Consider the following 27,374-nt stretch of genomic DNA (forward strand, 5'->3'; position numbering starts at 1 on the left):
TGGTGCTCGATTCTAGCTGTGGGAAAGTTTGTAGGTCATGCTGGCATGACCTGGGAGGCAGCATCCCTTTTTATCCCATACTTGTTATACTTCCAGATATGATGATTTTTTTTTAATGATGATATTCATTCCAGAATCTGAATTCCTCAGACACAGAGATTGTGTCTCATTTATTGTTAGTTATTCAACTGCTTAGAATACGATAGGAAATAAAACAGAAACTACAGGCACTGCCCTCCTGCAGTTTCCATAAGTAAATAAGAAAATGGATAAATAAATACTACCCAGCACTGTGTCCATCTAGTACATAGTAGGTGCTCAATTAAAGATCCAATAACTGAACCCTGTTTTTATTTATCAGACCTCTGTCTGAGTTTCTCTTCCCTCAACCCGTATCTATCCTTTCCTTTGGGCTAATTGAAATAACTATACTCATTTTTTTTTCCCTTCATCATTTTCTTTCATTCATTCATGTGATATTCATTTATTTCTTTCCTCAACATTTACTGAATGAATCCTATACACCTAGTCCTGTGCTGGGCACTGGACTTAAAAGGTGGGAAGAACATGGTTGTTACCCTCAAAGAACTGGCAATCTAGAAAAGAAGATGAGATGTTTGAACTAGCGAATACACTTTAGTGGGATGAATATATTGTGTTTTGTTCACTAAAGCAGGGAGTGCCTTCTTTGTACTGGGGAAATAAGGAAGAGCTTCCCTGAAAAGCAGACCTTCAAGGAGAGGTTAGTAAGAATGAGAAAGACATTTGAGGCAGATGAAGTAGCATAGACAAAGGCAGAGAGGCATGGAAATGCATGCCAGGACGACGATATGAGACGTAAATTTCACATGGCAGCAACACAGGATATGAGAATGGCAAAACGGGACGTAGCCTGCAGAGGCCAGCAGGGGCCAGATCCTGAAGGATCTTAAATGCCAAGCTGAAGACTATGGGCTTTGTCTGGAGACAGTGGGATACTGCGGAAAATGACTTGTATAGCACAGAGTTTCTGGTCCTATGGTAAAAGAACAGTGATAAAGTTTGGACAGTTGGGGAGCTCAGATCTACACGGTACCTGAAGAGAAGATCGAGTCCAATTCCCTGCCCTCCAATAAGTCAGGAATATCAAAAGTTAACTGATTAGATCAAGTTCTATCATTTTTGGCCTAAGGTCAGTGAAAGAAACCTAGGAAGAGCTTTGAAATAAGTGAAAAAGAATGAAGCACAACTAGAAGGTAACTTTTGAATATTATAATCGATAGCATATTGAAGATTATTTCATTAAAAGAAATCACAAACACACACCACTGTAACTCTAGCACAGTACCGTGGTCCCGAGATGGGTGCCCAATGTGGTCCATGAGGTACAGGGAGAAAATTAGAGTGTCTACCTGTATTGACTTTTTACCTTAAAAAGTCATGTTTTAGTCATATAGGACACTAGGTTTTCACTCATTTGCTCCCTTGGTCCCAATGTTAGTTGGTAACAAGGTGTTCTTAGAGAGACAGTGAACCTGTGCTGGTTGATTCTGGTGTATTACAACATGACTGCAGTGTGTCTGTGTGTGTGTGTGTGTGTGTGTGTAAAATCTAGTTTCAAATAAACCTACGCATCAAATGGTCCGGTGCCATAGAAAGATCCTTGTAGAGTAGCTGCAGATCAAGGACAATACAGTGTGAGTACAAGCAAACAAACAAAACAAAACAAAAATGGCAGAGCTGGTACTTCTAGTATAGTCTTCTCAACTCCACTATCAAGTGAAAACCAATAAGGTTCATTTTCATCAGATCGAACCAAGATTCAAAGTTTTCAAGAATCTAAAAAATGTTAATCCAAAGACTCAGCATTATCAAGAAGACTATTTGAAATACAGGCATACCTCAGAGACATTACAGGTTCCATTCCAGATCACTGTAGTAAAGCAAATAGTGCGATAAAGGAAGGCAAGTGAATTTTTCGTTTCCCAGTGCATATAAAAGTTAGGTTTAAATTATATTATAGACTATTAAGTGTGAAATATAATTATCTCTTAAAAACAATGTACATACCTTAATTCAAAAATAACTTCATTGCTAAAGAATTCTAACCATCATCAGAGCTTTCAGTGAATCATAATTTTTTTTTTTTTTTTTTTTTTTGCTGGTCAAGGGTCTTGCCTTGATGCTGATGGCTGCTGACTGCTCAGGGTGGTGGTTGCTGAAAGTTGGGTGGCCGAGGTAGCTTCTTAAAACAAGTCAACAATGGGGGCGCCTGGGTGGCTCAGTCGGTTGAGCATCTGACTCTTGATTTGGGCTCAGGTCATGATCCCAGGGTCATGGGATCAAGTCCTGCATCAGGTTCCACACTGGGAGTGGAGCCTACTTAAGATTCTCTCTCCCTCTATCCCTCTCCCGCTTACACTCTCTCTCAAAAATAATAATGCTAATGATGACAAAAATGAAGTTTGCCACATTGATTGACTCTTGCTTTCAAGAACAATTTGTCTGTAACATGTGATGCTGTTTGACAGCATTTTACCCACAATAGAACTTCTTTCAAAACTGGAGTCCATCCTCTCACACCTGCCACCACTTTCCAAATAAGTTTATGTTATATTATAAATCCTTTGTGTCAGTTCAGCAATCTTCACAGCATCTTCACCAGGAGTAGATCCCATCTCAAGAAAACTCTTTGCTCATCCATGAGAAGCCACTCCTCATCTGGTCAAGTTTTATTATGAGATTGCACTAATTCAGCTATGTCTTCAGGCTCTGCCTATAATTCTAGTTCTCTTGCTCTTTCTACCACATCTTCAGTTACTTCCTCCACTGAGGGCTTGAACCCCTCAAAGTCACCCGTGAGGGTTAGAGTCCACTTCTTCCAAATTCCTATTCATGTTGATATTTTGACCTCATAAATCACAAATGTTCTTCAAGGCATCTAGAATGGTGAATCCTTTCCAGAAGGCTTTCAATTTACTTTGTCCAGACCCACTAGAGGAATTTCTATCTATGGCAGCTATAGCCTTATGATATGTATTTCTTAAAATAATAAGACTTGAAAATCAAAATGACTCCTTGATCCACGGACTGCAGGATGGATGTTGCGTTCGCGGGCATGAAAACAACATTCATCTCGTACATCTCCATCAACGCTCTCAGGTGACCAGATGCATTGTCAGTGAACAGAAATATTTTGAAAGGAATCTGTTTTTCTGGGCAGTAGGTCCAAACAGGAGGGTTTAAAATATTCAATAACCATGTTTTAAACAGAGTGCTGTCTTCTAGGCTTTGATGTCCCATTTATAGAGCACAGGCAGAGGAGATTCTTAAGGGCTCTAGGATTCTCAGAGTGGTAAGTCAGCACTGGTTTCAACTTCAAGCCGCCAGCTGCATTAGCCCCTAACAAGAGAATCAGCCTGTTCTTTGAAGCTTTGAAGCCAGGCGCTGACTTCTCCACTCCAGATATGGAAGTCCTAGATGGTATCTTCTTTCAATAGACAGCTGTTTCATCTCCATTGAAAATCTGTTGAGTGTAGCCACCTTCATGAGTTATCCTAGCTAGATCTTCTGGATAACTTGCTGCAGCTTCTCCATCAGCACTTGCTGCCTCGCCTTGCACTTTCGTTGTTACAGAGACAGCTTCTTTCCCTAGATCTCATGAGCCAATCCCTGCTAGCTTCCACCTTTTCTTCTGCAGCTTCCTCACCCTCTCTCAGCCTTCAGAGAATTGAAGAGAGTTAGAGCCTTCCTCTGGAGGATTTGGCTTTGGCACAAGAGACTGTTGTAGCTGGTTTGATCTTCTATCCAGACTACTCACACTTTCTCCATACCAGCAATAAGGCTATTTTGTTTTCTTATCATCGTGTGTTCACTGGAGGAGCACTTTTAATTTCCTTCACGCACTTTTCCTTTGCATTCACAACTTGGCTAACTATTGCATGAGTCCTAGCTCTCAGCCTACCTCAGCTTTTGTAACGTGCCTTCCTTACGAAGCTTAATCATTTCTAGTTTTTGGTTTAAAATGCTGGAACACTTAGGAGCCATTTTATGGTTATTAACTGGCCTAATTCCAATATTGTCGTGTCTCAGTGAATAGAGAAGCCTGAGTAAAGGGAGAAAGACAGGAAAGCAGCTGGTGGAGCAGTCAAAACATACCCAACATTTATCCATTAAGCTCACCATCTTACATGGGCATGGTTCATGGTGCCCCGAAACAATTATAGTAGTAGTATCAAAGTTCACTGATCACAGATCACTATAACAAATAAGATGATCATGGAAAAGTTCGACCTGTTGCAAGAATTACCAAAATGTGACACAGAGACATGAAGTAAACACATGCTGTTGGAAAAATGACGCCAATAAACTTGCTTGTTACAAGGTTGCCACAAACCTTCAGTTTGTAAAAATGCAGCATCCGTGAAGCACAATGAAAGGAAGTGTGCCTGTGTGCATTTTTATCCATTAAACCTTGCACTAACTGCATATGATTAGTATTAGCTAATGACGGCTGCACATGTGTATAATTTATTAATAAATATAAAGACATCCAAAAAGCCTGCTCAAAAACGTTTACAAAAAAGGTGTATACTCAAAAAGAGCCTTAAGAGCCCTTCTCTGGTGATGTGAACTCTGATTTTTTGAGGCAGCTAAAACAAATTGAGAGTCTCAATTACTTGGGTGTATATGTGTGCCAGACGATAAGTAGTTTGAGAGGTGAAGTGACTTTCCCAGAGTTCTCATGGATGATAAATGATGAGTCTTTAGACTTTCTTTTCTCACCTTCCCAGTGAGAAGTTTAAAAGTTTAGGAGGAAGGTCTCTTCTAGCACATTATGACCAGTGGGTTCCCAAGAATTTGTTTATAGGTGGAAGATGTCAGGCTAGAAAAGCTAGTGAAGGAAACTGAGGCAGAGCCTTGAGATGGAAAGGCAGAAAGAGAGGCCAACACAACAGCTAGTGTGTCCAGGCTGGAAGGAGGGTCTTGGAGGCTACAGTATGGATAAGGTCAGGCTTGGACAGAAACCCCCTTGCTGGGGTGGTTTGACAGCCCCATGAAGTGGGTTTCTCATTTGGGCCCAAGTAAGGTTCTTACAAGATGTTGAATAAAGTCTAGGAGATGCTGGGAAGATCGCCAGTCAATCAGCAAGAGCTAGCAGACAACAGTTTAAGGGTTCTTACAGGTCAGGCATATAAATCTGTCTAAAGTATGTAATACAGAGGAGTGATTTTCATAAACGAGTGGCACGGAGTATCAAATACTTTAAATCAGAGAAGAGCTAAAGTTACCTTTTGCCACCTAGATCCCAAGTGATGATTCCGTTCTCCTGAATACCAGTTTCCTTAGCTGTTCTCATTTAATAACTAAAAAGTTAAAGCTGCAGCTTTTCTCCCTTCATCTTCCTTTATCTGCATGCATAGTAGGCATTGAATAACAAATCTGACTTAATTTCCGGCATTCGTTTTTTGTGTTTCTTTTTTTTTTAAGTTTTTGAAAAAGAGGTACAGATAGGAGGCTATAGACTCAAGGTAGTAAGACTGCAAGCTGAGATGATGTGGATCCTCCAGGGGAAGGAACCCAGCCTTGGGATGCAGTTTGGGCTGATCAGCTAAAAAGGCCCAGCCCCTCCAGCCCTCGGTTCCTTGGCCATATCCCCATCAAGGTCAAGTAGCTCTGAGTTCTCAGGCGTCACCCCCACCCCCTTCAGTGACAGAAACACATCAGTTCTTTATTCATTCAATGAATAATTTATCAAGAGCTTACTCTGTGCTACGCATTCAGATTCCAGGGCAAATACCAGTTTTAGTGGAGGCTCTCTTTTGCCCACTTAGACATGAACATCAGTTATGCCCAATGCTAAGAATATAGCGGTGAAGGAGATGTGGCCCCTGTCTTCAAGGAGCTCATGGGTCTGCCTGGGAGGAAGATTGCCCCAGTGGTTTTACGGAAGTAGACCAGAGGGGTGGGAGTGTGGGGTACCACTCGATGAATGCAGGTGGGTTTCAGGTGAACAGGATAGGTAGAAGTTTCCATAGAGAGTGAACAGTTCAGAGGTATCAGGATTGTATGAACTCCATGAAGATTCTAAAGCTAGGGATGATAGGGCTACTTGAGCTAGAATGGTTAGCACTATATTAAAACCATTATACATATTTTTTAAAGATAATTTATTGTCAACTTAGCTAGCATAGAGGATAGACAGTGTGCTCTTGACTTCAGGGGTAGTAGATTCCCGTGATTTTCGCTTACATACAACACCCAGTGCCTATCCCAAGTGCCCTCCTCAATGCCTATCACCCATTTTCCCCTCTCCTCCACACCCTCCCCCCCATCAACCCTCAGTTTGTTCTCTGTATTTAAGAGTCTCTTATGGCCTGCCTCCCTCTCTGCTTGAAACTACTTTTTCCCCTTCCCTTTCTCCATGGTCTCTGTTAAGTTTCTCATTCTTAAACATGCATTGGATTCTATTTGACATCAGGATGGGAAAAAACTTCAGCTACATGGGCCGCTGAGAATGGAGGTCCAGAGAGGTCAGATGATTCTCCAAAGTCCTATAGTTAGTTACCAGAGTCAGAAGTAGAAACCGACTCCCTGCCCAGGGCGCTTCCCAGCCCATCCCCTACCCCACCTCCTTGACTGACAGTAGAGGTTAGCTTCTTATTTGCTTGATTTTGTTTCGAGGTGTTTCTGTCTCTCCAACAGTTTCCCCTCTTGACTCCCAACCTGGCCGCTGTACTCAGGAAGCAGTCAGGCAGATCTTCCTCCTCACTGGTGTCAGCAAGGGCACCTCAGTCAGGCCCTGAGCATGATTGGACTAATGCCAGCTCATTTGATGCGCACCCCCACCCCCTTGGCCTGGCACGAGCGCTCCTTCCTGGCAGAGTTCACTCAACCTAATTGCCTGTTTTGTGCCCCAGCTGCCTGACATATGCCAAACCCATGTGTTGATTCACTTATGTCAGAGACAGCTACACTCGAGCATTTCAGGTTGGCTCTGGTGAGCTCCAGCAAGCAACCGGGGATAGTAATTCCCGCATTTAAAACCCCCTCATCTAACACAGTACACAGTGCCTAGCTTATTAAGTAGGTGCCCCAGTTTTTTAATCAGAGTGAATTTTAGTGGCTGCAGGTACCTAAAATAGTAGTAAGAGTAAAGATCTGGAAGTCAGAAGTCCTAGCTTTGAGTGTCCACTCGGCCAGTTTTTTGCTCTATGACCTTGAGCAAGTCATTCCTTTCTGAGCTTCAAGTACTTGATCATTTCTCCCCTAATAGACACTCAGGGAGCAATGTCCGTGCTTGCCCTAGCCCCAGGGGATAAGCGTCCGACTTCAGCCAGGTCACGATCTCGCGGTCCGTGAGTTCGAGCCCCGCGTCAGGCTCTGGGCTGATGGCTCAGAGCCTGGAGCCTGTTTCCGATTCTGTGTCTCCCTGTCTCTCTGCCCCTCCCCTGTTCATGCTCTGTCTCTCTCTGTCCCAAAAATAAATAAAACGTTGAAAAAAAAAAAAAAAACAAAGATAATCAACACTCATCACTTCCTAATTATTTTACTATATTCCACTATTCTCGTTCTCCTAAGTTTATTAGGACTCTTGTGTCTTGTGGAGGAAGGACTTGGTAATAGGGTCCTACTGTGCATCTCTTCCCAAGTCTGGGTTCAGTGACATCTCGTTAATAGCATGAAATCGGCCAGGGTGGAAGTATTTACACCACAGAAATAGGCAAACGCTACCAATGAAAACTATTTTTCTTTTGAAAGCCAAATATTAAATGTTTACCAGTATACCACGGATGGTATCCATTCAATAAATGGGATGAAGGGAGAAAGCATTTGGAAGCCCAGGACGCACATCTTTTCAAACCTCCTTGGACAAAAAAAAAAAAAAAAAAAAAACACCATGAGACACATTTCAGAGGCCTCCACAGAGCCGACTTCCCCCATCTCCTTTGTCCCAGAGAGGCCTTCGTGTTAAATTGGTTTTCTTGACAACTGAAAATCATGGTTAAACAGGAGGAGGATGGAAGTGTTTTTCTCCAGGACCTAATTCCTGAGCCAAATGCCTGTTTTGGCAAGAGGCCTCTGTGGTGTACAGGGGTACAGGGAGTCAACTTAATCTTCTCCAGAACCCAAGCAACTCACGGGACCCTGGGCTAAAATTACATCTGCTCTGGCTGGCCAAAGTGAAGGCTACATGATAGCCAAACGGTGCTGATTTAACATTTCCCAATGATCAGGAAACCTCCAAAGAGAGATCAGTCAGAGGAGGCTGGCCCGCATGTGTATGAGGGGCAGCAGCCAGGGCAGCCCCCAAAAGGAAACCATCCCCGGAGGGCTAGTTGCCATCCAAGCAGAATCTGAAGGCACATATGTCAGGACAAGGCTGGACAGTCGCCAGCACCAGGATGAGATCTGTTAGTAATTCTTTGGAAGGACAAAGTTCCAGCAATAAGAAATTCAATTTTCCTCCATTAAAGAAGGCATCTCTCAGTACCAGCTGAATACAATTGATGGAATAAATCTTTCCCATTAGTGGAGAGATAATTTCACATAAATGTATTGGGAGACCTTCAGAGCAGGACTGAGAGTCTTTGCTGAGCCTCACCGCTTAACTTGTTTGTCGTGTAATTGCATTTAGACCAAGGGCCTCGGAAGGAAACCGCTGACTGAATTAGCATTAACCAGATTGGGTGTAGTGAGGTGAGGTGAGGTGAGGTGGGGTGGGGCGGGGTGGGCGGGGTGGGGGAGGGGAGCTTGATGCATTGTGGGTAGTTGTTCTTGCCTTCTGAAAGGACAAGCTGACGCTCGTGAGACCAGATGCTTACAAGCCTGGTGTTAATTGCTTTTCTCATCAAACAGAGAAAAGTTTATCACTCTAGGAAGGTAGAGATGTAAGTACCCAATGAGGCAGAGGCTGTTTGAGATCCCTTTTTTATGAATGCCCATAGGTCTCATCAGTAGCCCTTCTCCAAGCCAGAAAAAAAAAGCCATCTGAACAGAGGCAGATGGAAAAAGTTGTCTGGATACTCACACCTGGATATTCGCCTCAGATCTGGCTTGTCAACCAGGGCTGTCTCCCCAGTGCCCTGATGCTTTAGGATGTTGACACCACTGAGCACCTCCTTTTTCTCCCGTTGCCAGTGGTAAACAGAATGGTCTAAGTTGGGCCCGGAGCTGTGAGCCCTGCATGTGAGGCTCGGCTCTGCCACTACCCGCTGCGTGACTTGGGGCAAATAACGTAACCTCTGTGGACCCGTTTCCTCTTCTTCCACCAACTCATTGATTTTCCAACAGGCTTTTCTCTGGCTTCTCCAGAGACGTAAGAATCCAGAGTTGCCTTCAGAATCACTCCAAACCTCTTATTTCGTCTAGAGAGATGTGGTTTCTGTTTTCCATGTTGAGGTCCTTATAAAATATCATCTGGTGAAAAGGTTCCATTTCTGATGTATTTCTGATATATTTGAAAAACCATCATTCTAGATGATCTCTAATTGCCCCACTTATTTACTCAATCCACCATTGTTTTAAACAATGACCTAGTACTTATTAGGCATTTCCAGGCACTACAGAGAGAAGGAAAGGAGTAGTCCTTGACCCTGCCCTCAAGGAGCTCACGATGTAGTGGAGAGGAGGACTGTGTGCAGTGTGGCAGGGTATCTGGGTGTTTGTGTCAGGTTTTGGAAGGAAGTGACTAGTCTAATTAGGGTCATCAAGACAGACTTCAGGGAAGAGGTGTCATTTGAAGCCGAGTCATAAAGGATGAGAGGGTTGGGGGAGGGGTGCTGGAGTGACACTGAGGCAGCTGGGAGAGCACTGCACGGACACAGAGGCTTAGGCAACACGTGCCTGACAAGTTGGGGGGAAACAGATGGTTTGTTGTCTGGGATATAGAGGGTAAGTGGGAGCGGGGATATTATTGGGAGATGGCGACAGGTTCCAGAAACCACTCCAGGGGGATGCTTAGCATCTGCCCTTCTGCTGTTTCTAAAGCCAGACGAGAGGATGTACTCTCTATCCTGTTCACTTTCTCGAGAGTATGTCCGCTTCCACTATGTCCATTAGTGACAATAATAGCCACTGTCATTCATGGAGCTTGCTCTGAAGAAACAGAGTTTCAAAGAGCTGTCACATACTTTTGCAACTTTAGAGAGCTAGAAAGTGGCAGAGTCAAGAGTTGAACCCAAGTCTCATGATTCTGGATTCTCAAGCGTAACTCTGTAACTCGGCTGCTAACTCTGCTGCTGGTGTAGCCCTCTTGTATCAGTTTATCCCCTTACTGCATAACATAGAATCCTTAGAAAATGACATCTAGTAAGGTATCTACAAACATCTCCCAGTTATAACCCTTTAGAGGACACTTTGATGCCTTAAATTGAGTCAATATGAAAAAAAGAAGAATATTACTCCTCTTGAGTAAATACAGCGAGCCCCTGGGTGCCCAGATATGTCTGAGCGGCCTGCCTTCTGTCTTCTGACCTCCAAGGCTTCCCTGCCATCCAGGGTTCTAAACAGAAAAGTAGATGACGTCATTCTCTCTTCTCTACCCACAGGCATGCGTGTGTCATTCGTGGTCAAGTGATGACATCAGATGGGACCCCACTGGTTGGTGTGAATATCAGCTTCGTCAATAATCCTCTCTTTGGATACACAGTCAGCAGGCAAGATGGCAGGTAGGAGACCTTTTGTAGAGCAGGGTTAGTGAAGGTCCTATTCTCGTGGTCTTGCCACATAGCTGCTGCTAGAATGGCAATGTGGAAAGAGAATGGGACCTGAATTCAGAGGCCTAGCTCTGCCACTCACTGGCTGTGAGACCTTGCACTTGACTCTGGCCTTAGTCCCTTTGACTAGAAATTAAGCAATCTCTTCTCGTTTGGTTCTCAGAGTAAGCATAGGGTACCTTATACATGTTATCCTGCTCAATGGCTTATAATATAAAGCACTGTCACATGGACCACTTTCCTCAGACCAGACAACTCCAGAAATGTTCGTATTCCTGCTGTGTGCTTTCCATCTACAACTGCCTAGGTCTGTGGAAGCCCCTGGGTGATGACAGAACTCTGCCCCTCGGATCCCCGTGAGAACAGTCAGTAGAAGGAAATAAAGTTTCTTCACTCACTCTAACTCTCCATTTGCTAGAACAGTTCTCCTCACCTCTCTGGGCCTCAACTTCTTCACCTATGAATGGTCCTAATACTAGCATCTCACAATTTGGTTGTAAGGATGACATTCCATGATGGATGAGGAAGCGCCTTGCACACAGTAGGTGTTTAATAAATCTTAGTTTCCCTTCCCTCCTCTGGTTCATTGCCATATTGCCAGGACCTGGCACACGGTAAGGATGCAGTAAATATTAGCAGTTTATTAAAATTACAAATTATTAAATGATGAGGAGGTGATGATTGTGGTACAGGCCATTAGGAATATTTTGGAGAAAATGGAAAGAGAAGGAAGAAAGTGGAACAATTTAGGCTGTCGGTGGTGACAGGTCCTCGATTTTTAATAAAATCAGGTGGTGGCAGTCCATCTGGCTAAGTGTGGGCCCATAAGGTTGATTTTCACTCTGTGTTGGAAATTATGCTCCAGCCTGATTGATTTTAGCACCTCTTTAATCCAATATCAGACGTGAACATGTCCCGGCCGAGGTGATAATGAAGTAGAGGCTCATCTGTTTGTAGACATGTGTGCCTCTTAGACAGAGTGGCAAGCTTGGCATGGGGAGCCCTCTCCCCCCTCCTCTCCCTGTGAATGGGAAGGGGCCCAGCTAGAAGGGGCTGGCGGCCAGTGCCAGGAGTAATCTGGCCGGCCCAGACCACTGTCCCCTGCCCCACACACCTTCCAGCCCAGGAAGCACGTCAGTGCGGACGTTCAGTACAGCATGGGGGAATATATCTTTCTCATGCTCTGTCTTCACTGCCTTCCAGCTTGGGGCTGCCTGCTAGATGGAAGTGGCAGATGTGAGCATTCTAGGCAACAGGTATTGTGGCTACATCATTACCTGCTGTGAAACAGTCATCAAGAAGGAGCCGTGGGGACTGCTCTTTTCTTGTCACGAAAGGTGTCCGTCATTCCCATGAAATGGCAAATCGTCAGTCCTTTGCCTTTGCTGTACTTGGTCAGAGTGGGTCCGTAAAACACTCCGGAGTCATGTAAGTTTGGTGGCCCTTGAGAAGAGCCCACTCCTTCGCCTCTAGGCTTTGATTCCCCGTGTGTACTGCCCCTGTGATTTCCGAGGCCCCTTGACAGCATGGGGAGCCTGGGAGGCAATTGTCAGCCACACTTCCTGCATCAGTTTACTAAATCACATCGTAGGAACCAGAGTTGCAGAGAGCTTGAGTTTCAAAGCAATTCTTAACCAGTGCTTTATGGGGCTTGAGTTTCCCTCCCAACTAGACACTGCATAATGGATAGGAGAGCCATTACTTACTCTCCAGGTGCCTGCAGATCCCTGTTTGTTATGTATGAATCTTGCCCATTTCCTTTCAGTTTCCCTTTCTTTCACCCTCCTTCTTATCTCTCACACCCCGGGAGAGACATAGCCTGAATGTCACAGTGTATACAAGTCTGTGGACCAAGTCTAACTCAGCTCTCTATCCCTCACTTCCCAGGCAGGTACTGGGCTGCCCACTCTCGCCCAGCTCCCTGGTCCCTTTCACATACCCACCACACTGAAATACCAGACATCAAGATTTAACTAGAGCCAAAGAGATCGATAAAAAGATGGAAAATTGAAGCCATGAAGAAAAATTTGTAAAGAATAGCAGACAAAAGAAGCAGTCCAGGCTCGCTGAATTGAAAAAATGGGGGAATATGGAGCATGATGCCCTGGGAGTGGGGCTCTGGGCTTTTCCCATTCCTTATCCCATCTGTCTAATTAATAACTGCCAAGTGGTTATGGTCATCATTTTACATGAGGAGATTGAGGCTCAGACAGGTGACAGAAGTCACCTATGGAGTGAATAGCAGTGCTTAGACAGGTCCTGAGCTGTTTGGGCTTCGCCTGAGATCCAGGCCTTCCTTTTGTGGTCAGACTCACATCCATATCCACAACAAGGTTTCCCTCCAGATGAACAGGCCCAGCTCTTGGCAAGATCCAGTCACACCCAGCTCTTGGCAGGGCCAGCTGCCCCTAGCCCACTCACCACCTTGAGAATATGTCTTTTCGGGTTTGTCTTCGCTTCCTCCCCACACTCATGCTCTCGTGAAAGGAGCTCGTGAGCCAGGCCAAAGTTCTGTTTGATGGTTACAACTGTTCTGTCAAAGTACAGTTGCTCTTCAGGTCTATGACAGGAAAGTCATTCTCTGGGTATTTCCCCAAACCATGGATATTCTCTTAGAGAGCCAAAACCTAAACTCTTGGTTCAGAACAAACTCCGTCACTGTTTATTGAAGATGGCACTGTCCTACTTCTGCTACCCAAGTGTGGGCCTAGAAAGGGTTGAGTGAGGAGCAGGCAGAGTGGGTGAAAAGTTTCAGCAAAGGACAAGAGAGTCAGGCTCCGGAGCCTAGAATCCCGAATCTGGGGGCATCGTCTGTCAGGAACAGGATTTGGCACTAGGTCAGGGCAGTTTATCGCAAAATCCCTGGGAGAGGGAAGAGCAAGGCAGAGCAGAGAGCCCAAACCCACATAAAGGTGAGGTCCTGTGTTAAGAGTTTCTATAACCAACTGCACGGGTTGGTCTGTAACAACAGCCCAAGTAGGAAGGAGCCTAGGGTGTTCAGTTCAGAAGAAACTGACAGCGTCATTCATATAGTCCTTCTGTAAACTATAAGCGACAAGCGCTGGGCTAGGTTCTGGAAAGAATGAGGAATCAATGCACCTGGGCCAAGCAATAAACATGTGACTCCTGGGCGGTGTGTGGTGGGCCAAGAGGAGGAGGGCACGTGGTGCCCTGAGAGGGAGGGAGCTAGAATTCTGACCAAGTAAGGAGTTTGCAGGAGCTCTCCAACCACAAGAACAAGATGAGGACAGGCCTTGAGAATGCATCCTCAGGTAGTGGCTAAAAGACTCTGTCCAGAGACATCACAGCCGAGAGGTGGCAGGTGGACCGGGCCACTGTTTCTAAGTCCTGAAGGACTGTCAAAGGCAGAAGCAGTCACCCCAACAGGTAGAACAAGGCCCAGTGGCTAAGTAGCTATAAGAAGAGGGACCCAGGCTCAATTCCGAAAATAACAAGTCCTAACAGAACTAACGGAAGATGGGACAGTCCTTCTGTGCATATAGCAAACTCCTCATCACAGGGAACCAAATGGTCCCTTGCTGGTGATTCCGTGGAAGAAAAGCATCAGACTGGGAGAGGGCTGTGAACAGAGGCTGGCTGGCCACCGGCTCTCCTGGACACCACAGAGACCTCACGGCAGCAGGGAGTCTGGGCCTCAGTCTTCAGCTTCCCTTTTCCACCTCACACGTACTGTCAGTTGTGCCTTTTTGTAATTCCAAAGGCCTGCATTGAGTAATCTATCATAATCAGAGCTAAAATTGCCATAGGATCATAGGATCTTAGTGACTTAAGAATAATCCCTTTGAAATTTAAGAAACAAAACAAATGAACAAAGAAAGAGGCAAACAAATTTTAAAAAAAAGAAAAGAAAAAGAAAACAGACTCTTAAATACAGAGAACAAACTGGTAGTTGCCCGGAAGGGAGGTGGGAGAGGGGTGGGTGAAATAAAGTGGGTCAAGAGCACATTTATCTCGGTGAGCTCTGAGAAACGTATAGAATTGTGGAAGCATTATATGGTATACCGGAAGTGAATATAACACTGTATATTAATTATACTTGAATAAAAAATCCATTTGAACCTTTTCATTTTACATATTGAGAAAATTGAGGGTCAGAGAGGCTGAGTGATGTGCTCGAGATCGCACAGTAGTTCATGGCAGAGGCAGGACTAGGCTTAGGGCTCCTAATACCAGGGCAGGACTTGTTCCACTTTATTCTGCTGACTTTTCACTGAGCTTCAGCTATAAGGGTCCCTAGGTACCAGAACCACCATAGCAGAAGCTCATCAGCTGTCCTGTGTCCTGGCAAATGGCTCTCCATAGCAGTGATTATTAATGTTGGTTTTGGTAAAATCTCTGTAATGAACCATTTCCCCCAAAACCAATGCTTTATGGAATCTCTGTTACTGTTTGTGGTTATAGTGAAGTCTTTAGGTTTTAGGGTCTCCTCAACAAGTGCTCAGACCTTTTGGTGTAATTTTTTTCTCCTTTATGTCTCTCTTTGCCCCACCCCCACCCATTATCCTCTTCCTCCTCATCTCCTGTTTCCTGCTTTTCCTGCTCCCCTCTTTTTTCCACCCCTCCCCCTCTCAAACAGCTTTGACTTGGTCACAAATGGCGGCATCTCTATCATCCTCCGGTTTGAGCGGGCACCTTTCATCACACAGGAGCACACCCTCTGGCTGCCTTGGGATCGCTTCTTTGTCATGGAAACCATCATCATGCGACATGAGGAGAATGAGATTCCCAGTTGTGACCTGAGCAACTTCGCCCGCCCCAACCCTGTCGTGTCTCCATCCCCGCTGACGTCCTTTGCCAGCTCCTGTGCAGAGAAAGGCCCCATCGTTCCAGAAATTCAGGTACCCAGCTTTCTTAGCCATATTTCTCTGTGCTTTTATTTCACCTGTGGGGTGGAGGAGGATCTCAGAGACAGGGGAAAGGGAGATCTCATCAGCCCACCATGCAGAATCCAGCTGCCAGACCCCACAGCAGCCGTGGCGTGTGATGGTCACCCCTCTTCCATACTCAAAACACAGGAGCGCTGGAAGCTTCCTGGCACACTCAGGCATATAATAAACTCCCACTCCTTTTCCACTCTGCATTCAGTTCACTCCCACTTTCCTTTCCCCCCAGCCTCCAATGTCCCCCTCTATCATCATTTCTGTGGAAAATATTTATGATGATAGGTTCTACCAACAGGAGTGGGACAGACAGGCATCATAATAAAGGTTCAGTGAGAAAATATACACGAGGCGCTTTAGCACAAGGTGTAGCACTCAGTAAGCGCTCAATAAATTTTCTCCAGTATTATTCTTATTTAAGATTATTTTACACACACTGCCTTCATGCCAGAGGCATGCTTTGGCTCAAATCTCTACATACAAGTGCTTTACTTAATTATCATTAAAAGGAAGTAATTTGGAAAGATACGGTCTAATCAGATTGAAACCAAGATAGATTCTTGGCCTAACAAAGCTGTGGAGAGTGAGATGTCCTCTGCCATCCCAGCCCAATCTCAGATGGCAGGAACAAAGGCCAAGGGAAGAGAGATGGCAGGGAGAGGTCCCAGGCTCGCTTGCTTGCCCACCAAGAGCTCTGGTCATGTGCATGTTAATAGGTTGCAGGGGCCTGTGGAGCAGGGAGCGTATACACTTTCATGTGTATGTTTCATGCCTGGCTGAGCAGTCATATCTGTGTGTGCGTGTGTGTGTGTGTGTGTGTGTGTGTGTGTGTCCTGCTGATGGGCTTCTGGCGCCAGCCCACAAGGACATACAGCCATTTTGAAATTCTCATTGCACCCTCAGGTTGAAAACCTCGCTCCTTTTAGAGATTCGGCACCGGTCTCCTATCTCAACTACCAGGCTGACCTTTCTTTTGAAATGGTTGTCAGCGGAGACAGAGCTTGCTGGAGAGAAGTAATTTGTTACTCAACCCTGGTTCAGCTCCATCTAGACATTTTCCCAGGAGCAGAGACTTTGGAACAAATGAGGTTAAAGGTCCCACCCTGTTCGCAGCGCTCCCTGAGCTGGGTGTCTGCGAGCCCAGCTGGGTCACAAACCTTGCTTATTATCAGATTCATGAAACACATGAAAACAAGCTCCTGGGTTTTCCTGGCCCTATCATTGGCCAGCCTTCGCAAGCACTGGGAGATGTACACTGTAAAAGGTGTGTTGAAGATAAATATTTATGAGAGCATCAGGATGGCACTCGAACCCTGCCTGTGGTTCACCAGGGTATAGAGCCTGCTTTGTCTAGAAGCTGCAAGCTGATTTTTAGGAAGGTTGCTTTGCTTTAGGCCCAGTCCCTAAAATTTTGTGTGCTCAGAACGGGGTAGGGAGAGCTCACCCCCATATGTGATATGAAATGGACAGAAAGGAAAAAGCTTTCTTTGTGAAGGCCCAGTTTCTCCATGAACACCAGAGTAGAATAATCATTGTCCTTTTAATGGATACGTTAGCCTCAATTGATTTAATGTCCCCTTCTTAAAACAGAACCCAGAGCATCAAGCTGATAGAAGTTCTCTGCTTTCACCATGTGCCCGAGAACCCTGACATTGATTTAAAGTTTCCATCTTGGAAATGAGCCCATTACATACAGGAGATAAAGTGCCACCTTCCCCACCATTCTGTTCATCTAGCACAGCATGGGGCACGGAAACTCCATGCCTCCAGTCTGACCCCTTTCTGTGGGTGAGCTGGAGGGAGGCATTGGCCACAGGCCCTTGGCAGGCCGTGCTCTCAACCCTGCAAAATTGTTTGGCCAGCCTCTTATGGTCTCTGTTTATTTTCCTGAAGAGGAAAGGTATTTGAGGGTCTTATTTTAGGAAAGTTTTGAGGGAAAAACTGCCCTTGCTGAGGCGGCTGTCCGTATTAGTCTGAAGGAAAGTCTGTCTTCATATTTCAGCTCCCAGCACCAGCACCAACGGCAGCAGCAGCATCCTGTTTACTGAGTACCTGTCATAGGCTGGGCACTTTATATGTGTGACCTCACTCAATCCTCACACTACTCTGGAGAGGAGGCTGACGTTCGGCAGCTTGCACGCGTTTCTCGGAGGGCATAACTAGTGAATGAGAGGCAACATGATGATAAATATTTTACACGCATTATCTCATGTGTTCCTCTCACTAATGCAGCAGGGTGAGCATTGTCATCCTCGTGGAATGGGGCAGGGGTGTACCACGTGGAGCTGGTCCGGAGCCAGGCTTCCTGACTCTTGGATCCCTCCTCTTCCCTCCCGTTTCCCCTTTGCCCCTCTTCCCCTCTTCCTCCTGCTTCTCTTCACACTCTGCCTCCCCCTCTTCTTTCGTCTCTCTTTTCTAGTTCCTGCTCCTCCTCTCCCTCATCCCCCATCTCTGCTTCCTCCTCTACCTCTTGAACACCCAGAGCACATGGGGCTTGTCAGCCCCCCTCCTCCCACGAGTCCATGACCGTCACTTGCTGTGTAATCTGTCTTCTAGGCTTTGCAGGAGGAAATCGCTATCTCTGGCTGCAAGATGAGGTTGAGCTACCTTAGCAGTCGTACCCCTGGCTACAAATCTGTCCTGAGGATCAGCCTCACCCACCCTACCATCCCCTTCAACCTCATGAAGGTGCATCTCATGGTGGCAGTGGAGGGCCGCCTCTTCAGGAAGTGGTTTGCTGCGGCCCCAGACTTGTCCTATTACTTCATCTGGGACAAGACAGATGTCTACAACCAGAAGGTGTTCGGGCTCTCGGAAGCCTTCGGTAAGCCTCTCAGCCCCAAGACTCAAGGCCATCCTCAGAGACACAGTGACGCTTGGGGACGTGGGGCTCTTTTTCCACTTGCCGTGTTTCTTCCTCCTCCTTTCCTCTTCTCAGAAATTCCTATGGCTTAGTCGGCCTTCAAGACTTTTTGGTGGCCATCCGTGACCTAAGAGAATGTACTCAAAGACCTGAATGTGGAAAAGCTGATCATTTTTTTTTAAAGGGGGTTACAAAAGCAGAAGGGCCCTTGAAAAGTGCTCTGGTGGTATGTGACAGCTAAAAGAGGCTTTGTGCCACGAAGATGCAGCTATGGCCCCCTCACAACCATCTGGCCTGAACTCACCCATGAGAAATGTGGGAGTCTGGGGCTCCTGGGTTTCTTCAGAGTTATTGAGGTGCAGGAGCTAAGATTCTGTCTTCATCAGGAAGGCTTGTTGGCCTTTTTACCTTATTTTCAATCAAAGAGTTTCTGTCGTTGTCGTTGTTGTTGTTGTTGTTGTTGTTGTTAAAGTTTTTATTTGTTTTTGAGAGAAAGAAAGGAAGAGAGAGAATCCTAATCAGTTTCCATGCTGTCAGCACAGAGCTCAACGCAGGGCTTGAACTCATGAACCGTGAGATCATGACCTGAGCCGAAATCAAGAGTCAGACACTTAACTGACAGAGCCACCCAGGGGCCCCCCTCCTCATTGTTTCTGTCTGTTTTTAAGATGAAGCAGAAGGTGACTGTGGCCTCACCTGGAGTCCCAGCCCCACTCAGACGTCGGGCTTCAGGGGCTGGCTGTGCTCATTCCAGTCTCCGTATATAGCAGAGTCCCAGGAAGGGTTCAGAGCTGGACTGTGAGCAGACCTAACCCCTGCGGGGCTAATCCTCCAAACACGTAGATTATCAGCCCAGGAAATTCCTTCTCATCTTGAAACCTACTCCAATTTCATTCCCTTATTAGATTGAGCAATGGCAGAATGAGGAAGCAGAGGAGAAATAATGTTGTAAAGAAGAAAGAGAGGAAGGGAGGGAGGGAAGGCAGGCAGTCAATAAGAGAATGTCTGTTGAACACCTGCTCTGAACAGTGTGCTTCCCTGCACGTTAATATCCCACTTAATCCTCACAACCACCCTGTGAGTCAGAAATTGTCCTCAGATTCTGCAAGAGAAAGCCGAGGCTGGGAGAGGTGAGGGGACCTCCCAAGGATGGATGAGACAGGAACGGAGCTGGACTCATCCCAGTCCCTCCCTGTAGTTTTGCATCCCACCCTACCGCACAAGGGCATGCTGGGAGTGAAGATGCCATCTCTTTCTGTCCACTCTCCCTTCTGTAACTCAAAGTGCTTCTGGGGTCTCATAAAAAAAAAAAAAAAAGCCTTGCAACCTCTTCAGGTGAAATGGGTATCCTTAGTGTCCACCAGCCAGGGACAAAGGCAGGTGTCTGCATAGTGGGACTTCAAGGGCTGAGGCTCACTTCCCTTAGGTGACCAATAGGAGGCGTAGAGGCTGCTTAAGGGACTCACGGTCACAGAGAAGATGCCCCTGTGAACATTCCCCTCCTGCCATAGATGGCTAACAACTTTTATGGCACCTAAAGAAACTTTGAAGGGACTGTCCACTTGTTAATTCCTGTCCTGAACATGCGGTAGGATATTGACCTCTTGACAGATACTGTCTGCACAGAAAGATGCTTGAAAGAAATGGCATTCCTGTCTCTGCTGGTTCCTTTCCACAGGGCAGGTACAGGGCTTTTTACAAATCCAGTCTCGGGACGGCTGCCATGGTTAGCCTGCATCCCGGTGCCCTCCTGAGGAGGTCTGGATTTATGAAACAGAAATGAAACCAGGGGATTTTCAAGCTTTGAGACTCAAAGCAACTTCCAGCTTTCAAAGTACCCTAAGTGAGCTCTTTTTCCATGTATTCATTATAAACGACCTTGAATTTTTTTCTTTAGTAAAGTAATACCATTATCATTCATAAAAATTTGATGAACAGACAAAAATATAAATAAATTCATACATGTTTCTATAAAACAACTACTTGTTAACATTTATGTTTATTTTCTTTTCTCGTGTATAGTTTGTGTATAGTTTTTTTTAAGCCTAGATAGAATACTGTATATACAACTTAGCATTATTCCATAAGCATTTTCCATGACACCCCACTATCTTCATAACCAAATTATCCGGTGGCTGCATAATATTCCTCAAGTGGGTACACTTTGAAGACGTACTTACTTATTTGTTTATAGAGCGTGAGAGCTGCGGAGGGGCAGAGGGAGAGAGAGAGAGAATCCCAACCAGACTCCACACTCAGCATGGAACCCAATGCCAGGCTCAATCTCATGACCATGAGATCATGACCTGAGCCAAAATCAAAAGTCAGATACTTAACCGACTGAGCCATCCAGGGGCCCCATCGAGTGGGTACACTTTGATTTGCTCAACCTGTAACCCCTTTTAAACTTTTAGATTACTTCCAATTTGCACTATTATAAATAGTCCTGCAGTGAAGAGTTTTGTGCCTGAAGTATTTTCCATACTAAAGGATTATTTCCTGGGAATTGATTCTCCTGGGTCCTTTTTAAATTGTTTAGTACTTTTTTTTTTTAACTTTTCCTCATAATGCACAATTGCTCTATTAAAAAAGGATATTAAGGCTCAGGATTTCTAAGGCACTTAGAAATATGACCTTTTCTCCTTTTCTACGAAAGACAAGCCAGAGCCTTGCATGCATATCAAAGCCAAAGAAGAGACTTTACTCACCTGTGCACTTTGTGCTTTTGCTCACCTGTGTGCTTTTGTTTCCTACAGTTTCCGTGGGTTATGAGTATGAATCCTGCCCAGATCTGATCCTCTGGGAAAAAAGAACGGCAGTGCTGCAGGGATATGAAATCGATGCTTCTAAGCTGGGAGGATGGAGCCTAGACAAACATCATGCCCTCAACATCCAAAGTGGTAAGTGCATTAACAGAATTCCAGGAGCCAGGCCATGGTGTGGCCCTTGTCTCGTATCCTCTGTGCCCTGCCAGATTTAAAAAAGAGAAAAAAAAAATGCACACTTCAAATTACATGGGCTTGTATGTGATCAGTCATCAGAAGGATTAGTCAACAGATATTCCTTGGGAGCCTGCTCTGTGCTTGTCACAACTAGGCAGTGGAGATGCAGAAATGAAAGACCTCAAGAGATGATATTCTGGTCAGAAGCAAACACTTCCCAGGCAGTCTCCAGGCTGTGCCGTGGATGGTGCCATCACACACAAAAGCACAGGACACTGGGGCATGGAGGGCAGCAACTCAGTTTCCCGGTTCAGCACAGTGTCTCTTTGGAGAGAACCTCTGAACTGAGTCTCAAAAGATCCAGAGGATCAGCCCTATATATCAAGTAGGGAGAACATTCTAGGCAGAAGGCACAGTATGTGTCAAGGCACAGAAGTCTAAAAGAAGAGTAATTGGAGAGAAGGTTTCTTATGGTTTGAGCAAAGGATGAAGTGAAGGCAAGAGCTGAAGCAAAAGCCAGAGCTTGAGCAGCCAGAGCCCAGGGTCAGAAGACTGGGACTTTGAACTTCATCCAGAGGCCGATGTCAAGCTTCTGAAGGGTTTCAAGCATCCAAGTGACATAATCAGCTCTGTATTTCAGATAGCCCACCTTGACTGTGTTCCAGGATGGGACAACTAAATATGCTCCTGATGTCAGACATCTCCCACCTACTCTGGAGAGGCCCTGGATGCTACTCAAAACCACAACATTGTGTCTCTAGTATACTTTACATGTTCTTAATATTTGCAGAGAATTTTTGAATCTATGGATTTTTTTTTTCAATCTTACTTTACAGATTCCTGTCATTCAGTAGTAGAATATTGTAGACAGTGAAACTTAAGGCACTTTGCCATTTGGTAATGAAAGGAAGGGCAGAAGGTTTGGAAAAGTACATGCACCCAAACCCACAGCAGACCAAATATCATAAACTCGTGTCTAAAAGTCAAAAACTTTTCACTGCTACTAAAATTGCCAAATAATTTTAATAAAACGATTTGAATAAAAAAAAGTTTAAGGAAAAAGTAACCAACTAATTCTAAATTTTATGATAGAAGAAAGATTTGTGAATAGCTGAGACAGCCTTTAAAAGAAAAAGGAAAAAAGAGGCACTGCCAGATGGTTTGGTATCCGTCTTAAAAGAAACCACAGTCTCCAAAATTGTGGTGCTGGTACCCGAGTGGATAAATAGCTTCTATGGAACAGAGCACGCGGTTCAGAAACTGACCTATAAGTGGTCATCAGGAATCATTTTGGCCATGAGTGCCAGCAAAGCCAAAATAACAGAATTCCAAACAGGCAAAAAGTTTGTTTCTCCCTCGCCTGAAAGTCTGGAGGTAGATAACCCAGGGCTGGCTTGGCACACTGCAGGCTCAGGGGCTCAGGCACCTCCCCTCCCACTGCTCCAATCAGGCCTCCATCCCCAAGGTTATGGTTCACGGTGACCGCTGAAGCTCCAGCCTTCATATCCACATCCCATCCAGCAAGAAGGAGGAAAAGGGCTAAGGGCAAGCCCTTTCCATTGCAAGGACACCTCCCAACAGCTGCCCACCCCATTTCTATTTCCATGCCACTGGCTAGAACTTAGTCACCTGCCAAGTGTAGGCGGTTCCAGATAGTCACCTGGACAGCCAAACATCAGGGGTTCTGTGGCTACAGAAAAAGGACGGGGGGACAGGATGGATACCTGTGGATGACTACGGTTTCTGCTATGCTCCATACACACATAGAAACTGGCACATGACACAGGCAACATCAGATATCGGTGGAGACAGATAGTTATTTTAGAAATCGTATTGGAAAAACTGGCTCAGTGGGTGAAGAAAAGTAAAATTAAGTTCACACTACATACAAAATAAACAAGATTGATTAAAGATCTAAATTTAAAAGGTAACACTTTAAAACTAGTAGAAAACACAGAAGAATATCTTTATGATCTCAGAGAAGGATTCCCTAAAACCAAAAAGCACAAACATTAGAGTAGGAAAATGATTTGATTGGACTAGGTAAAAATGAAAGATACCTGTTTAATAAAGGACAGAGCTAATAGGTGACAGCCTGGGAGAAGATTCTTGTGACCATAAACCCAAAACTCATTCAGGCTTCAGTATGGAAGGAGTGAGGTCAGAGGCAGAGTCCAGTTTGGAGACTGTGGCAATAATATGGGAGATAAAGGATGATCTGGGCCCAAAATAAACAGTGTGGCTATGGGATGAAGGCTACAAGTCACTGAGGTCAGTCCCTTCATTTTGCTGGTGAGGAAACGGAGATCCAAGACCTGTTAAAACAGTAGGAAAGCCAATACAACACCTGGGATCAGCCCATCAGGAGCAAAACCAGGTAAAAACCCAGGTGTCTTGAATCTACCCTGGTGAGAAGAGACTGAACTTCACTCATGCATTTCTCTAAACATTGATTGAGATCTACTCTGTGTCAGGTTCTGTGATAGGCACTGGGGATATAGAAAGGGAAATAACATGGTTTCAGTCTAAAGAGAGAAAAACATGTAAGTGTCATAAAAAATCCACACTGCAGTAGAGATGGGGACTAGGTACAGGAGATGTGTACAGTCTATTTGAGAAGGAGTGGAGCTGAATGATTAGGGGCCTGGACTTAAGAGCACTTCTGCTACTCTCCGTGTAACCTCAGGTAAGCCACTAGCCTGTTCCCTCCTGTGCATCCAGAGGGGACAGTGATACCTATCTTACAGAGTTGTTGAGAGCGTTCAATCAGGAAGGCAGCATGGCCTGTTCAGGACACTCTGGGTTTCATGATGGGGGTGTGGCAGACTTGGGGGGTAAGTCTTGGAAATGGTAGGCAGAGATCTTGCATTCCTTGCAAAATCGAGGCAACTCTGTGGTCAGCCGCAGAAGACAGCCATTTCCTGCTCCATAGGTGATTCTGTTCTTCTGTCCTTGTCCCAGGCATCTTACACAAAGGGAATGGGGAGAACCAGTTTGTGTCTCAGCAGCCACCCGTCATTGGGAGCATCATGGGCAATGGGCGCCGGAGAAGCATCTCCTGCCCCAGCTGCAATGGCCTTGCCGACGGCAATAAACTCCTGGCCCCCGTGGCCCTCACGTGCGGCTCTGACGGAAGCCTCTACGTGGGAGATTTCAACTACATCCGGAGGATCTTCCCCTCTGGGAATGTCACCAACATCCTGGAGTTGAGGTATGTAAGGTGATGTCCTCCTCACACTTCCTAATACTGTCCCTTTGCTATCCCGTGGCGCCCACCTGGCATTACCCACGACACCCAGAGAAGCCTCACCTGTCAGAGTCCATCTGAGACTTTTTACTTCCCAGCTCAGGGCTAAACTGTAAGCTGGGGGCTCTGGGGAAGCAGGTGCTGCTCTCCACCGGGCACTGAAAGGAAGACCAGCCACTCGTGGGGCAGGGGGATATCTTTGACGCCCAGAAGATGTAGAAGGCTGCTAACAACCAGGAATTAGACTTTTTGGAAGCCATTGAACTTCTTTCTGTTTCCTGGCACCAAACAGATTGAAATTAGTCTCATAAGACCTCTTATAAGGACAAAGATGGCAGAATGGACAAAGCCAGCGTTAGTAGGTTTGGCCCTGTTACTAAACACTCATCCGAGTTACAGCAGTCCTCTTCAGCTGTCTGGTACTGAGATAAAGGCCCATGGGCTGAAATCTGGCAGTGCCTCTGTGCTCCTAGCATGCTGCAGGGCCAGCCAACTCCACCTTTTCTTTCTCCCCATCCCAACCATGAATGATGGAGCATAGCCATACTTAGAGCTCGGGGAAGGGCCTGATGGGTTGCATTTTCTCTAGATTCCCTAAATTGGGTCTTCTTAGAACCAGAGCACTGTCACAGGGTGGGTTCTAGGGTTACAGAGAAGCTGTGGTTAGAGACAGGGTTGCCTCACACTCCCTTTCAGGAGAAATTGCCCCAAGTTCCTCAAAATTGCTTTAGGGAGTAGGATCTGCCCATGTCCTGGGCAGGAGTTCGTGTGAACAGAAAAGGCCTGTGAGCTGGAAAGCCTTCTTCCAAACTGGCCAGGGAAAAGGAAACTCACTTCTGTGAAGTCCCAACTATTTGCCCAGTATAACAGTCCTGCAAGATATTTACCACTGTTGCCCTTGACAAACAAGACCAAGGAGACTCAGGGAATTTAAAGAATCTGCCCAAGGTCTAGCTTCTAGAATGGTGGACCGAAGCCCAAAAGTCCATCACACAGCTCTGCATGGCCAAAGAATTGTCACCTGACCCAAAGAGGGCCACTTTGGCTTTAATGCCTTGTTATCCCCTGGAAGTAATTGCCTGCTGAGAATGTCTCTGCAGTGCCCATGTGAAGGAAGGGAAGGCTTGCTAGCTGACCACGGTCATGGCAGCCCTCAAGAGGAGAGGGTTCGTAGTCACCCACACACACAGAGACAAATGAAGCAGGAGGTCTTTGGCCATGACAAGAATCAGAAGCCTGAATTCTGTGGACTCATAGGAAGTGGGATATCAGGCTTTGTGACAACCACCAATGGAATATTCTCTGCCTTTCTTCTGTCTTTTATGAGTTTCACTACCACAGACATCTGTCAGGGCACAAGGAACCCGTAAGCCTGTCTGCTCCAGTCAGCTGCTCACATTGTCTTTCCACCTCTTTTAGGGTAATGGGAAGAGCCACAGCCTAGGGGTCAGCCCACCTTGGCAGAGAAGCTGTCCAGCTGTGGGCAAGACATCTACCCGCTCTGGGCCTCCATTTTCACATCTTCAAATAAGACGCCCCATTTTCCCTGCCTCCCACCTTTGAGGGGAGATCCTGGAAGACAAATAAGTAGGGAAGGGAGGAGTAAATGAAATTTGGAAAGAAAAATACATGTATCAGTATGTTGTCAATCTTAATGTATTTTCTTCCCGGCCTGTCCCCCTATTCCCCGCCCCCCCGCCCCCTGCCCTTCTAATTATGGTATGTCTCCAGTTCTGTATTCTGTCATGAGGAGGATCATGGTGGGCTATGCAAGTTTTGAATACCCTCTGTAGGGCAGCGTGCACACCAACAGAGGCACAGCAGTGAACATGCGTGTCTCGGGGAGCATGTCTCTGTACGGGGGGGGGGAAGCCGCTGCTGCAGCCCCTGTCTTAGCTCTGGTGAGAGCAGCCGCGTGTGTCAGGCTCATCCCCTTCCCCGAAGTCAGCAGTAGTGGTGCAGGTGAAGCCATGCCTCTTCTGTGATATGTAGCTGCTTGTAAGTGAGCTCACTGACAAGTAATATCCAATATAAAATAAATCAGTGTCATAGCTGCTAAGTCTTTATTTATTATAGTATTGTACAGTACCATTGCTGTCAAGTTCTCAGGCTGCTAATAATGCTTCTAACCCCGCTGCTAACACCTCATTCTTTCTTCTATTCCCTGCTCTCCTGTCTTCTGTCAGAAATAAAGATTTCAGACATAGGTAAGCCAACCAGTGGAGAATTTCCTGTCTCTCTTCTGCCTTGTTGCATGTTGTGTGGTAAGCTGCATGTGTCAAATTCAGATGGCTCACTAGCAAATGGATCCTGTGTGATTGGAACTGATTGGAGGTAATCAGTTACAATGAGAGGAAGTCATTAATAATGGTGGGGGTGGGAGGCGAGAGCCCCAATTCCTCTAATCTCTAGCAAAGTGTAGCAGTTACTTGGGTAATCTGTGGACATGACAGACTGAAATAATAGGAGAAACAATTTCAACCTTGGCATAGTAATTTGAACACCAGTCCGTTTATCCTTGGAGTAAATGAGGACAACCTCCTAACTGTGTTGAATGGCTTTCATGGTCACAATGGGACGTCTTGAGAACATCTCGATCAGGTGAAGAAGTTGGACAAAGACAGGTTTCAGATTTGCACTTCTGTGGGCATTGCAGGTGCCTTGCCTTTGGGCTAGGATGCTAGGTGACCCCACCAGAAAGTTTGCCAGCAAGGGAAGAGTGGG

The 27,374-nt window shown here is 45.8% G+C and overlaps 1 protein-coding gene across 6 annotated transcripts in view; it reads left to right on the forward strand.

The window, feature by feature from the left end:
- The window catches only part of TENM4 (teneurin transmembrane protein 4), a 2,911,279-nt gene that overhangs the window by 2,827,102 nt on the left and 56,803 nt on the right, over positions 1 to 27,374 (forward strand). For all 6 annotated transcript variants that reach the window (XM_045483835.1, XM_045483839.1, XM_045483838.1 and 3 more), the window contains 6 exons: positions 10,530 to 10,649; positions 15,295 to 15,556; positions 18,155 to 18,422; positions 21,218 to 21,361; positions 24,365 to 24,614; positions 26,837 to 26,857. In XM_045483835.1, coding sequence (XP_045339791.1) covers positions 10,530 to 10,649; positions 15,295 to 15,556; positions 18,155 to 18,422; positions 21,218 to 21,361; positions 24,365 to 24,614; positions 26,837 to 26,857 — 1,065 coding nt within the window. The remainder of the gene's footprint in view (positions 1 to 10,529; positions 10,650 to 15,294; positions 15,557 to 18,154; positions 18,423 to 21,217; positions 21,362 to 24,364; positions 24,615 to 26,836; positions 26,858 to 27,374) is intronic.

Source organism: Leopardus geoffroyi, chromosome D1 (assembly GCF_018350155.1).
Source record: "Leopardus geoffroyi isolate Oge1 chromosome D1, O.geoffroyi_Oge1_pat1.0, whole genome shotgun sequence".
Classification (NCBI taxonomy): Eukaryota; Metazoa; Chordata; class Mammalia; order Carnivora; family Felidae; genus Leopardus; species Leopardus geoffroyi.